Below are 13,515 nucleotides of genomic sequence, written 5' to 3'. Positions count from 1 at the left end.
AATCTTAGCAGCCCCGACAGGACACCAAGTCAGAACGGGTTTCCCTACCTTCATCAGCCACTGCGTGTTGTTTTCCATCATGTTCTCCAGCACTTGCAGCCTCTGCACAGAGTCATCGTAATCCAGTGGCGCGTCCCTCTGCACAGCGTTGGACACGTAGGAGCTGGCGGGCGAGCGGCAGTTGTCCGTCTCTGGCAGCAGGAAAGTGTAGCTGCAGGAGCCGTGCTGGACTTGATACTGCCTCTTCCCTATGCTGTCCATGCTTTTCCGAAAGTTGCTGTAGGCTGCGGCCAGGACGAGATCACAGCTCAGAGCAAAGAAAACAATCTGCCACATTCTTTCTCGCGTTCGGTAACAGACCACCAGCTTAGCAGACGCCGAGGCACGTGGGAACCGGGTCCTCAGCCACCCTCAGCTCTGCCGCCGCGGCTTAAGGTCCATCTGTGGACGTCTCCTCTCCCCGCCTGTCCGAGCAGCAGACCTGGCGTTTGGTGCTGTCCTCTGTCCGTGCTGCAGGGAACTGTCAGAAAGCGGCAGGGAGCGTCGCCCTGCTCGCCGGGAGGGCGGTGTGCACGGCACAGATCCGTGCTCGCGTTTCTTTGTTTCTCTGCCCCCGATTCTGCCGTGTCGGGATCCGAATCAATCACTCTCCTCTCCTTATATGATAAGTTGATAAGAGCAGCCAGACATGTGGAGTGGGCTGCTCCGCCCTCCTGGCTTGTCCGTTATCTTCCTGTTGGGGGGTCAGCGGCCAGGCAGCAGGAAAAACCCCAGCCCGATGCTCGCCTCGCAGCCAGGGCCGAGTGCTGCAGAAACCCTCTGGGACGCCCGTGGTCACAGGACCCCTGGGCTTTTCCGAGGCACCGCCCTAATTGAGGATTTCCTCGAGAGAGCAGTGGGTCTCTTGTGTCTGAGACTGATTCACAGCGCTGGGCTGGTTAAGTATCTGAGGTAATAGCTTTGAAGCACAATGAAGGTTCCTGTTTTTTCCCTTAGGAATCAAAATACTGCAAATATGTCAGGACTTTGGTTTATTTTTGTCACTGCGAACACAGAGGAAGAAGTCGCGCTCCTGTGCACGCTTGGCCCGGCCGTGGGGGAGCGCCTCGTTGGTATTCCTTGATTTTGAACGGTTAGTTAAGAAGACAGAGTTTTCATTCGAAACAGCGTGATGGGAAGATCTGGATTTATCAGATCAGGTTACGAAGGTCAGTTTCTGAGCTCCGACGTCTGATCTTTTAAACAAAATATCCGCTGCAGTATTCAAAATAACCCTAAAATAGACTAGGCTGGCGAATGGTCTGTTAAGTGGCGGCCGATGGAGAAACGGAACTTCCATGACAGGATGTTGAGAGAGAGGGGGCGTGTGAAGTTCTCTCGTATTAGGCCTGGATTTGCCCAAATCCCACCATGTTGTGACACTTTCCAGGATCAGTTACATCCGTCCCGCTCGGTGAGCCCGAGCACCTCACCTCCTTTTCACCGACCGCTGACATCCTTGTCTGTAAGCGTCGGGGACCGGTTAACCCCGGGGGTCTCGGTCTCGGCTCTGGGCTCCGTGACCGTCCCTCGTTACTTCCTTGATAATGACACTGACACCTAGGGGCGAACCGTCTGCCAGCCCCGCAGCCAGGGTGCACGCTGGGAGGACTGTGGCTCCCCGGCTCACAGGCGTGTTCTTCCCACTCGGCGGGGACAGGGCTGGCGCGGCGACCCGATGGACCACCTCTGCCCGCGAAAGCCGGGGCCAGTCTGCACCGTGCAAGGTCAGCTTCCAGGTGTAGACGAGAAGGGGGCCGCAAGCTAACCCCGCCCAGCTCCCGGGGGCCAGGGGCGCTGCACGGCGGGCCCTCCAAACGCAGAGATGGGAAGTCACCGCACAGGGTGGTCTGAACGTGATAGTTCCTAACCACAGGCGGGTCGTGGTGAGCAGTCCCGTCCTCACCCGGTAGCTTCCCTGACAAAGGTCAGTCTTTACCTTCGAAATCGGCCATCGCCTCCGAGCATCCAAGATAACATGCCTGTGAAATGTCAGAGTAATTTTCTTTTCCACACCCCTCGAAGGCACAACCGCTGCACTGGCGCACAGGACCCGCTCTTCTTGCTCCCCAGACTCTGCCTCTGTCAGTGTTAATTACTAACTACCCCACAGCTGCGAAAGGGTGTGTCTCTGCTTTGCCTTCTCCAGCCCCCTCCGTCCACCCCAGTGATGTCACGTGACCATCCTGTGTCTCCTCTGATTCTGATGTATAAAATGAGCTGCAAAACGGCCATTCTCGGACCATTTTCTCAGTCCGTTGAGATTTTGCTTCCGGCCAGTTGTCATCAGTCTCGCTGAAATAAACTCGTAAAATCCTCTGCAGGTTTGGGCGTGTCTCACGTCGCCACGGGAGCACAGATGGGTGCGGACTTCGCAAAGAGACTGCTGTTCTTCTGGACTGTGTTTTCCAGAGGCTTCCGGGACGTGGACGCACCTCCCTCTGCACAGGCTGGCTCCCAGGTGGCCTTAGGTAGACTCACACCTGCGGCCAGGGACTTGGATGGGGGAAAAGTCCCTATTTTTCACCAAGTTCTAAGTAACATATTATCGCCTTTCCTTAAACTGAGAACAGGCCACAAACAGCAGTGGCCTCTCCCCGTGGCTCCCGTGGGTAGACATCGTCCATGTTTTTATTACGGTAGCTGACGGTATCGCTTGCACTCAGCACTGCATTGCTGCCCGGCTCATCCCTGGACAGGTCCTGTCATTCGATGTCCGAATAAAGCAGCCCGAGTCACTGTCCGAGAGGGCTCGTGCCTTCGCCACACTCCCGCGGGGCTCTGTCGCGTAGGGAGGCCGGACGGGGCTCCGGGGACTCACGGGGCAAGGCAGGCTGTTGGAGCCCAGCGTGCTTTCTTCTCGGGGGTTAAGGAGAACACCCCCACTCTGACTGGAGAAGGCGTGTAGGCTTTGAACATAAGACTTGCAACCCCGGTTCAGTGAGACTGGAAGCAAATGCTTAACTTCTGCAAGCCTCAGCTTCCCCGCGTGTGGATGATTCTTTGTGGCGCCTTTGGGATTCGGATGATACAGAATGGCACGTGCAGTTTAGGAGAGGTCGCGTCCCTTCGTCACTGGCGCTTCCGGTTCAAGGGAGGTCGTTTCCTCCACCAGGTGATCCTCGGAATGTGAGGTGGAAACGCGGATGCACCTTTTCCCTCTAAGTTTGTTTGCCAGTGGAGAAGGCGTGGGACACGGAATTACTATTGCGTCTGTGGTTTCGAAACCCATTTACCTGCAGTCTCCTCCTCCCATTTCGTATCGGACGCTGCGGGACCCTGGGGATGGAGCTCAATAAGTCGGGTGGGGCTTCCCAGCTCACGAAGCACACGGAGTGAGGGCCACGGAGCCATGGACGACCAGGAGGTGACGGAGGAGGAACTGTGAGCGGTAGAAGGGAAGACAGCTCGTCCCGGGCGCTGGTCCTCCAGGCAGCTGGCGGGGAGGGGGAGGCTCTCTCTCTCGGTCCCCAGGAGGTCAGCAGGACCCCGGCAGCTCTCTGTAGCTTCCTAAATGGAAATTACTACTGGGTCGGGGGAAGCCCTAGGTAGACCAGGGATCGGCACACTTTTTCTATAAAGGGTCAAACAGTGAACGTTTTAGGTTTTGCCGGGCCACGTGGACACTGAAATTTGAATTTCTTGTAATTTTCACATGTCGTGAAATAGTCTTTTCTGGATTTTTTTCAACCATTTAAAAATGTAAAAACCGTTCTCGGCTCACTGGCCATTCAGAACCATGGGCCGTGGTCCACTGACTCCCAGGGGAGCCCCCGGGGGGTGTGGCGTGGTCGTGAGGCCACTCCCAGCACACGGTGTGAAAGGGGCACTCTCCACGCCTCTGCCGGGGCCCGAGACGCATGGGACAGGCTGGGAAGGGGGCTAGTGAAGGGGCAGGAGCATTCGCCCGAGGAGAAAGTGCCGCTTCGAAGCTGGGCCTTAACTGCGAGGCAGGGAGGAAGTGCCGGGAAGACTGTCCGCAGTGGGAAGGGCCTGCCACACTGTGCAGGGCCAGCCGCAGGTGACACGGTGGCAGAGCCGCCCACTGAGCGCGTGATCGGTCACCGAGGAAACGCAGGGAGCCCCTGGAGGAGGCAGCTCTGGGTGGGGGCCACAGGCTGGGACCAAAGGGCCGGCCAGCAGCCCCGGAGCCCTTGCTGCAGACCCGCCTGGAAGCTCGTCAGGAGCCTGCTGGGGACCCCGCGTGTGGGACAGCATCCACCCCCGCTCTCCCAGTGAGGCCTGGCTGCCGTTCTCAGAACCAGCCCTTTTCAAAGGGAATCTCGAGTTTTCCTCACTGACCTGCTGACAGCACAGCTCAAGGCAGCCAAAGCTCAAATATGGGAAATGCTATCCCAGCCCGCCCCCAGGCCCCCAGGCTGCCTCCTGCCCGGCCAGTTTTTCGCCTGATGGTTCTGCCGAACAGCTGTGTGTGGTGCTATTTATTTTCCTAATGCCGTGTTTTCTCCCTGTACTGTGTGTCATCAGCTGAAGTTTCAGACGCTCCCGTCTGGTCTCTGTAGAGCTGCCTCCAGGTCTTCTTACATTTTGCCGTAAAGAGGCAAATCCTGTTTGATGGCACCATGCTCCCCTGAGAGAAGGTCAGCGTCACAGAGAACAGTGACCAAGGCCCCGAGGCCTCCGCGTGCCCTGCTGCGCGAGCTCTGGCAGGCAGGCAAGGCCGCAGGCCACCCCTGCGCCCCCAGGACCGTCGGCCCACGTAGACCCTGAGCCCCTTCTCCCCAGGTTGTGGACCCCAACCCCCCTCGCGGCCCTGGCCACCCAGAGCAATCTGTGCGGCTCTCAGGAGGTCACCTCTGTAGGAAGATGCCAGCTTTAGACCAGCACCGCGCTGGGCAGCCCCCAAGCCCCGGACGGCCGAACGGAATTTTCGAGTAGATCCAATGACGTCTGCTGTGTCCAGTGAGACAGTTTAGTATCAGTGCTTAGCTGGATACTTGCGCTGTCGGGGCACATCAAGGGATGGAAGTGGGGTCGCCTGGCCCAGGGGGAGAGGGCATGATGCCTGAACCACTAGCGCCCCCTTGAGTGCGTGGCACATCAAGGGATGGAAGTGGGGTCGCCTGGCCCAGGGGGAGAGGGCATGATGCCTGAACCACTAGCGCCCCCTTGAGTGCGTGGCGGACGCGGGCTCTGCAGAGCACGCGGAAGGAGCTCGCACGCGGGATCCCCGCGGCCTCCCGAATTGGTCGCGTGTTTTGGGCGGGAGTCTCTCTCCATCGTAACCGGGCAGATCCTCTGGACTCAGTCTCACGCCTGCTCTGCTCACTGTCACCTGGCACCGTCTGTGAGCTTTCCTCATGTCACCAGTGACTGCGGGCTTCGGGGGTGCTGACGGGGGCGGACTCCTTCGGCCAGCGTGGCCTTGAGTTTTGGAAAGTGCCGTGTTGTTGGTGGAGCAGCACCCCGAGAAGTGAAGCTGGGGTGGCGGTATTATATTTGTCTCCTAATTCAATTTGACTTTGTTTCTCTTTATTTATTCCCTCCCTTCCAATTTCTTCAGCTATTTATATTATTCTGTGGCATGTTCTTGGGTGAAATATCTCAGACCATTTTTCAAGTTGGGATGTAAAAAAGTAGCATAAATAAACTCAATTAACATCACAAATAATAAAGAAAATACAAAATTTTTATAATATATGTGTGAATACGGCCAGTGAAAGGAAAAGAGGAGGGAAGCGGACAGGTGGGGAAAGAAGGGAGAGAAGGGAAGATGGAAAAATAGTGAGTCGCAGAGCAAAGGGAGGAAGGCAAAGAAGGAGAGGTTGAGATGGTGGAAACCAAGTCTTATTGGCCTCTGCCTCCTTGATACTTAACACGGGAATGCATGCATGGACACACAAACGTGCAAGCGAGCGGGCGTGCGCGCGCGCGCGCACACACACACACACACACACACACACACACCCCTACACCCCAGAAGTAAACCTCGCCCCTCTGAGGGGATATGGGATCGGGCTCCGTGAGGAGGTGGCAGGAATCCCGCCAGCCAGGTGCGTTTCTTTGCCTTTTACGTTCACAGCGATGAATTTAAAGCAGTAATTTTAACCCTGGTTTTAACATGGCCAAACTCAGCATTCTTTGGAGGGGATCGAGAATGGCCATTTCATATCGGCTGTCACCTCTGTGCAGCGCAAACGCCCAGACACCCCCAGCGACAGAATCCAGTTTACTGAGCCAAGGCTTATTGTGGCCGGGAGCAGCCAGGTCACCAGGAGCCCGCCCTGCGCCTGCTTCACTGTCCTGGACCTGTGTCACCTGAGGGTGGGCCAGGCCCTCTCCCAGATGCACTCACCAGCTTAGGAGAGACCCCGGGGACCCAGCCGGTCACCTCGCTGCATGGGATGAGCATCCTGGCTCCAGTTCCAGTTTTCTGGCTTTAACCACTTTTTTCTCCTTTCTTCGCCTCTAATGTCCCCCGACGTAGCCAGCTAGGAGAGTGTGGTGTGCGTTTTAGAATATAAAACAGTTTCTGGAATGAAGGAGGATGCCACCTTTAGCACAATTTCCTGACCTAGTTGTAATTAAGTATATAGAGCATTTGAGACACAGCATATTTAGGGAACAAACGACATGTCATCCGCTTAGAGAGGGGCATCAGCCCCACAGGACCCACCTTTGTAGAAGGTGAGGAAGTGCGTATTTTGTTAGAGTAAGCATCTGCCTGCCAGGCGAGGAGAAAGAGCCCTTCGCCAGATGTGTTTTCAGGCAATTTCCTTTCCTGGGAAACAGCCATTTCCCCTGCATTTCCAGCCGCGTTTTCACCCGCGGACTGGGGAAGCTCGGGCATTGGACAAGAGAGGCCCAGATGGCATCGGCCTTATCTGGGACGTTCTCTTCCCTCTTGCAGCTGTGTCACTTCTGTGACAGAAGCTCAGGGACTGTTCGTTAGAGGGTTCATAACATGAGAAAGTATTTTTCATGTGACTTCTCAGGTGGTCATCATTCTTATGCGGGTTAGTTCAGTTACAAAGGCACCAGGTATTCATTCTAACTTATCTGAGTGTTTTTTGTGAAATTATGGCTAAAAGACGTTGAGAGAGGCCTGATTTTTCTTCAAGAAATTTAAAAGATTCCTGAATCTCTTAGATTTTGTACTGCCAAGAACCAGCATAGCATCTGCTAAAGAACATTTGTGTTTTAAAGCCACGTTGTATGTAATATGTTACCTTAAAGATTTTCAAAAGAAAAAGCTTTTCATTTACTAGAAACTTGGGAAATAGCCAAGTAACTATTTTTTTTAAAGATTTCATCATGAATTCCCTGAAGTTTTAGGAATATTTTGGTTTATATAATTCTCCTGTTACGAAAAGTTATCTCAAATGCTGTTTGATTTTTAAATATTTTTATTCTCTAATATTTTTATGGAATATTTTATCTTCTCATCAAAGAAAATGCCTAAGAGGTCAAGATCCAAATCATGACTTTAAAAAGACAATGGATGAAATTCTAAAATAATAGATGAGTGCATTAGCCTGAAAATATTTTTGCCCATTATTCTGTGTCCTGTTTTCTCCCCGTAGAAAAACGCTAAACATTTTCTTTCAGTGGGTTCATGGCAATGGTGACTGTTTGACACATGACCAATATAAGTCAATAAAATCTTTCCTTTCACTAACAATATTTCATCAGAGATTTTGAGGTGGGCTTATTGAGCTGTAATTTTATATTAAATGTTCCTAAATTCATTTCAACAAGATCATAGGGAATTCAGATTCTGTTGCTTGTGGAAAATGTGTCTAGTCTCTTTCTCATAACCATTCTACTGAAGAACTATCTAAATTTCTCAGAATCAATTTCCTTTTGAAAGTAGCTTAATGCCATCTAGATTAATCTTTGTTTAATCTAAATTTATAAAATTTTTATCTTAAATATTGAGAAGACTTAAAATAAGCGAGATACGAATGTCCCGTGTGCTATTTACATTAAGATATATTATCTCTCGGTTATAGGTCAGCATAAATAAAATCGCTTATGTCAAAGAAGTCAGAAAATAAAAGCACATGACCCCCTTCGGTTTTCCCATCGGTCTGACTTGATTTAAAAAAAAATCTTCCTATGGGAAATTAGTCTTGATTACGGAGCTACATTTATAAAGAGTCATTTCTGAAGAAATACAGTTTTTGAGGAATAGTATTTGAAGTATAATAAATAGTTATGCATAAAAGGAAGTGATATTTGATTCAAGTGTATGAAAATACTCCGTGCCTTCCTTGTTCTCTCGTGAAATCAGTGTGGCTGTCGCTGAAGATGTAAGTCCTTCCCAGTAATCTCACACGTGTACACTGCAGTTTTCTTCTTAAGCCCTGCCTCATGCGATCTCTTTGGTACTCCGTTAATAATTAACTGTACTTCTCCAAAATGTTTTATTTCAAGGAAAGGGTCTAAATTCAAAAAAAAAAAAAAAAAATTGATATAAAAGAAAAGAAAAAATGAAAGGAAGTGAATTTTACAGAGCCTGCACAGAGGACATTTATAGCCATATCAAGGTGCCTAGATTTTGGCATCTGTTTCCCTCAAGAAAAAATAATGTCCAAAAGCCCTGAAACTATTCTAGTGGGATATTTACAGGAAAAAAATATTGTTTAATTTTCTCCCACATCTTGATGCACATTTCAGTGACTTTTTTTTTTTTAAATCAGTCAAACAATTTTGCTTGACTACAATAAAAAAAACAAAAAACAAAAAAAGCTGCAGGAGATGGGGCCTATAAGAGAATGCGAGTATCACATCCACTTGGAATACTCACCTGCTCCCTCTACTGGTCTCATAAGAGGTAGCAGGCAAAACGCAACATGTTTTTATTTGTCATTCATTGACAGAAAGGAGGTGCTTAAGACTTACGTCGACTAATATACAGCCCTGAATACTATCATTATAGTTTTAATGCAGAAAAACACCACACGAGATGTAGAAGTCAGACGCCCGCTCATGCATGCACGTGTGCGTGCGTGCGCGCGCGCACACACACACACACACACACACACAGCGCAGAAAATATTTTTAAGCGTTCACTGAGCACACACACAGCCGGAAGCTATCTCTGTAGCCCGTGGCGATCAGGTCACTACCCCAACGAGCTGACAGTGGGAAAGGAAGAGGGCTGTGCTGTGTCCGTCAGGGGTGGGCTTAGAGACACGATTCTGCACGTAGCAAGTTCCCCACAGTCATGAGGCAGGCCCGCCGCGCGGGGACGGCCTCCCTGGTGATCCTGTGTCCCTCTGAGCAAGCGTGTGGCTCAGGGGGTGTCTGAGTGAGCGGCCGGGAGTACGATCAGTGATTGCCTAGATCCGAATGTTTCCTTATTTAAAAAGATCCTTCTAGTCCCTCCCCCAAAATAGAGAGAGACTGCAAGTGAAGGAAATTACATTCAGGCAGAGAAAAAGCTCGTGCAGTAAATACGAGACCATGGAACGGAAGGGACATTAACCGTGGACCTCGGCTCAGAGCACGGGGCAGGCAGCGGATGTAGGGGGACCCCGTCGGGGCCAGCTCCCCAGGACTCGCGGGGCACGTGGACCTCGCGGCGAGGGAGCGGAGCGCCTCGGGAGTGTCTTCGGCGGGGTGCACGGATCCGGTTGGAAAGGCGCCTGCAGAGCGTGTGGAGGAGCGGGGAGACGCGGCGGGGCTGTGGGGGGGACGGCGACGCTGCTTCGGTCACCCGGCAGGGCTTCTGCGTTGATCGGATCTGGCAGTTTCAGTGACAGGATTGGGTTGGTGTTGGGGCCCACTGGTCCATTTAAAACAAGTGAACGTGCTGGGAAAGTCATTTAAAAATTGTTTTGAATGCATCAGTGAAATGACAAGATAATTCCGGTGGAAGCGGACACCAGGTGAATCCAGCGGCATATGAGACAGCTGTGTCCCGAGGCCTCTGGCAGGCGGGCCTCCCTTCCCCGGGCCTGCGCGGGCTTAGACGAGGTGGCCTCTGAGGTGGCCTCTGAGACTGCGGTAGGCGCCTCTGCGGCCGAAGACGCTAAGCAGAAGGGACGGGGTCCCATCCCGAGGGTTGTAACCACAGCCCACCGTTTCGGTCCCACAGTGCAAGCCGGGGTTGGAAGGCACCATGACAGGTTCGTCTCCCAGCTGGTGTCGGCCCCTCCCCACACCCCGTTTTTGTGGCCAACGTGAACCCTTCCTGAAGGATTGCGCCTTCATCACAGGTCTGGAAAAATCTTAGAAGTTTTCCAAGGGAAATTAGCCACTCCCAGACCAGAGTACGTGAGCAAACAAGAAACGTAGCACCCGAGCGAAAGTCGGCAGGAAGAAGCAGCAAGGGCAGACTGGCCGGAGCTTCGTGTACGGAAGCTGCCAGCCACGTCGCATAAACTGACTGCCCTTACTGTCTCAGTGTCCTCGGGAGGCCGTAACAAAGCGCCGCACACTGGGTGTCCCAAAGCAGCGGTCCCAGAAGCCAGAAGCCTGGAATGACAGGCTCGGCCGGCCCTGCGCCCCTGCAGACTGGGGGAGTCCTTGCTCGTCCGTCCCCACACCAGCTCTGGCGGTTTGCTGGCAGCCCTTGGCGTTCTGTACCTTGCAGCTGCATCCCTCGGTTCTCTGCCATCGTCATCGCATGCCACCCCTGCACATGTCCCTGTGTCTGCACATGGTCCTCTTCCTGTCAGAACAGCAGTCAGGTTACAGTGGAGATGACAACCCGTCACCTAGTGACAGCATCACCATCGTAACTTCAGAGCACGACGCATCTCCGTCATAACCCATGGGACCCCATGCTCTGCGTGGCCCGTCCCTGGCCGAAAGCCGCTGTGCGGCCCCCACTGCCGTGGCGCCCGCAGTCCTGGTCCCTGGTAAGGTCTCGGCCTCAGTACTCAGTGCTGACATCTCTTTCTTGGAGATGGGGGCGCAGTTCGATCTTTAACACTTACCATGATTAAAGATACAAAGTTCGATGACACCTAAAGGGGACAGAAAACTAAAGAAGAAACAAATCCCGTAGGTATGAAAACTTAGGGAAATCAAAAGTGCAATAATTGACATTCATAATTCGAAGATCATGCTGGACAAGAGATTACACGTAAGTGAGGACCTGGAGATCGACGCGCTGAGCTGGAAGGAGTCGAAAGAGCACAGCGTGGAGAGACCCGGAGGACGGCGCGGGGTCTGGCTGGACTTCCAGGGGGGGAGGGGAGAGCAGGGCAGAGGACGCAGGGCCCGAAGAGTCTCCCCACAATGATGAAAGACGCCAGGCCGCAGACTCGAGACGCCCAGCGAGTGACCAGCAGGGTAACGGCAGGGCCGGATAAAGGAGCAGGAGACAGAGTAAGAACGCGTGACACTCGGCTCCCGGCCCGGCCGCCGCCGGACGGCGACACGCGATGCTCGGGAGGGAAGGACACGCGAGGCGGGGTGACGGAGGCACCCCGTGCACATGCAGTCGTAACAGGTTGCGAAACATCCTGGGTGGGGGGGTCCCGCTTGAATGCGCGGGTCTGGAGTTCGAGTGCGACCTGGGCTGGAAGCAGGAAGCGTGATTTTCATGGTCCGTGTCCGTGCCAGCTTCGTTAAATCACCCGAACTCATAGAAAATAGTGTGAGAATAACGAAAAGAACAGCTGCGTGGATCGCACAACCTTCACAGTCCAGGTTGTTCTAGGTGATGTGAAGCGGCAGGCCCTTGACCCTTGACCTTGACCAGAATTTTGCTGGTGTCGCTGTGAGGCCCAGGTGCTGAGGACTCGGGCATATCGTCCCAGTACCTATTATAACCTCTAGAAGAGCTCGAGACGGTTGGCGTTAATCCCCTAATCCGCCATCGGACCTACGTGATCCAGAGTCTGTCTTCCAAAGTAGCTCCCAAAACAGTCAAGCCAATCTGGGGTCAGGTGTCGTGGGGGACAAGGTGTCCTTTGCGCGTGCACCCTCCCCTGAAACGCCGTCTCCTGTGTTTCCAGCTTGGAATTGGTGGGGTGGCGGGGTGCTGCCTTGGGGGGCCTCACTCACCCCTGGGGAGGCCGTGGCGGTCTCTCCTGTCACCAGCCGCTGAAGACATATCAGTCTTGTTTGTCAGACACTTAATTGTCCCGATGGACACCTGGACCATGATCTCTCAGAAGAGTGAGTCCGAACCACAGTCAGGCTCACGCGGCAGGCGAACGGGTGGGCGTTTCTCCTAAGAAAAATCTCAGCCGGAACCTGCAGCTATTCGCTCTCCAGTTTCGATTCTAAGCAACGTGTTCGTTGGCGACAGGAAAGTGGACAGTAACAAGGCCTGGGGCCTCGAACTCTGGGAAAGCCCCTTCCATAATGTGCTTAGCGAGGGCGTGGGAGGGTGGCCGTTTTCAGAGCACGAGAAGTAACGTCCACCTCCAGGCCCACGTTTTTAGGAGACGTTTTAATGATTAAAAGAAAAATAGTCCTTGATCCTTTTCTGAGCGTGAGCTAAATCTCGCTGCGTAAGTGGGTCCCCCACCCCTTCTTTTTCAGAATAGACTGTTTCATGACCAAAATGCCAGTAGTTTGGAGAAAATAGAATAGAATCAGATATAAGTTAGTCAGCAGTCAAAGGGTGTACACCTTGGATGGCCTTAACCCAGAGATGTCTGACCATTTCAAACACTCAGTCACCCCCAGAGGGGAGCGTCCAGGGCAAGCACGGTGTCAAACTGCTCGGTGACAAACACGGGCCCTTGCAGGGCGCTTCTCAGGGGAAGCCAGGCAATCGACACGAAAAACGGGTGACCCCTGGTGTTGTGGGGACGCTGGTCCCATGGGGATGCCGGGTGTGACTCAGACCCGACTGCTGGTCTCCGCAGAGACAGGTTAGATGTGGCGACCACGGTTCTGGTCGGACCTTGCAGGGCGCTTCTCAGGGGAAGCCAGGCAATCAACACGAAAAACGGGTGACGCCTGGTGTCATAGGGATGTTGGTGTCCTGGGGATGCTGGTGTCATAGGGATGTTGATGTCCTGGGGATGCTGGTGTCATAGGGACGCTGGTCCCATGGGGTTGCCGGGTGTGACTCAGACCCGACTGCTGGTCTCCGCAGAGACAGGTTAGATGCCGGGACCACGGTTCGGGGTCAGCGGCCGGTGGCTGATGAGGCTTGAAGGCCATTCCTGTCCTCTCCTCCTGGTTGTCTCTTCGCTCGCTAGCGGGTGACTTAAACGTCAGGGTGTCGTGGAAACAGCAGCAGCTGCTGATTTAAACGTCAGGGTGTCGTGGAAACAGCAGCAGCTGACGGTTCCACCTGGACGTTCTCACAGGAGAGTTAGGGGACCTACGACGAAAGCACCCGCAGGCCACGTGTGGTCGGATGTTCGCACCTGCGGCCCCACAGCTCTGGAGAAGTTTGACATTGCATCGGAACTTCTCCAAACCGGTGGGCGTCGGCTACGATCTGATTCCGACGGGCCTCGGGCTCAGTGATCGCTGGGTCAGGGACGTGTGCGTGAGAGCGTCTGCGTGGGGGTCGGGGGACAGGCGTCTGCGCGGGGG

The 13,515-nt window shown here is 53.5% G+C and overlaps 2 protein-coding genes across 7 annotated transcripts in view; one reads left to right on the top strand and one right to left on the bottom strand.

Annotated features, from left to right (window-relative positions):
- ANGPT2 (angiopoietin 2) overlaps positions 1-2,357 on the bottom strand; it is a 50,375-nt gene extending 48,018 nt beyond the window's left edge. The window contains exon 1 of the mRNA XM_006914968.2: positions 49-2,357. Within this exon, the coding sequence (XP_006915030.1) occupies positions 49-336 (288 nt within the window). The 5' untranslated portion in view covers positions 337-2,357. The remainder of the gene's footprint in view (positions 1-48) is intronic.
- MCPH1 (microcephalin 1) overlaps positions 1-13,515 on the top strand; it is a 194,589-nt gene that overhangs the window by 128,441 nt on the left and 52,633 nt on the right. Inside the window, exon 13 of one of the 6 annotated variants that reach the window (XM_025049000.1) lies at positions 2,364-2,529. The exons of 4 other annotated variants lie outside the window; for them this stretch is intronic. In XM_025049000.1, coding sequence (XP_024904768.1) covers positions 2,364-2,514 — 151 coding nt within the window. In that variant the 3' untranslated portion in view covers positions 2,515-2,529. Of the gene's footprint in view, positions 1-2,363; positions 2,530-13,515 lie in introns of those variants that run through there. One more of the 6 variants, XM_025048999.1, reaches the window with a different exon arrangement.

Source organism: Pteropus alecto, unplaced genomic scaffold (genome assembly GCF_000325575.1).
Source record: "Pteropus alecto unplaced genomic scaffold, ASM32557v1 scaffold35, whole genome shotgun sequence".
Classification (NCBI taxonomy): domain Eukaryota; kingdom Metazoa; phylum Chordata; class Mammalia; order Chiroptera; family Pteropodidae; genus Pteropus; species Pteropus alecto.
The sequence above is the reverse complement of the archived record's forward strand: the minus strand, read 5'-3'. Positions and strand labels throughout refer to the sequence as shown.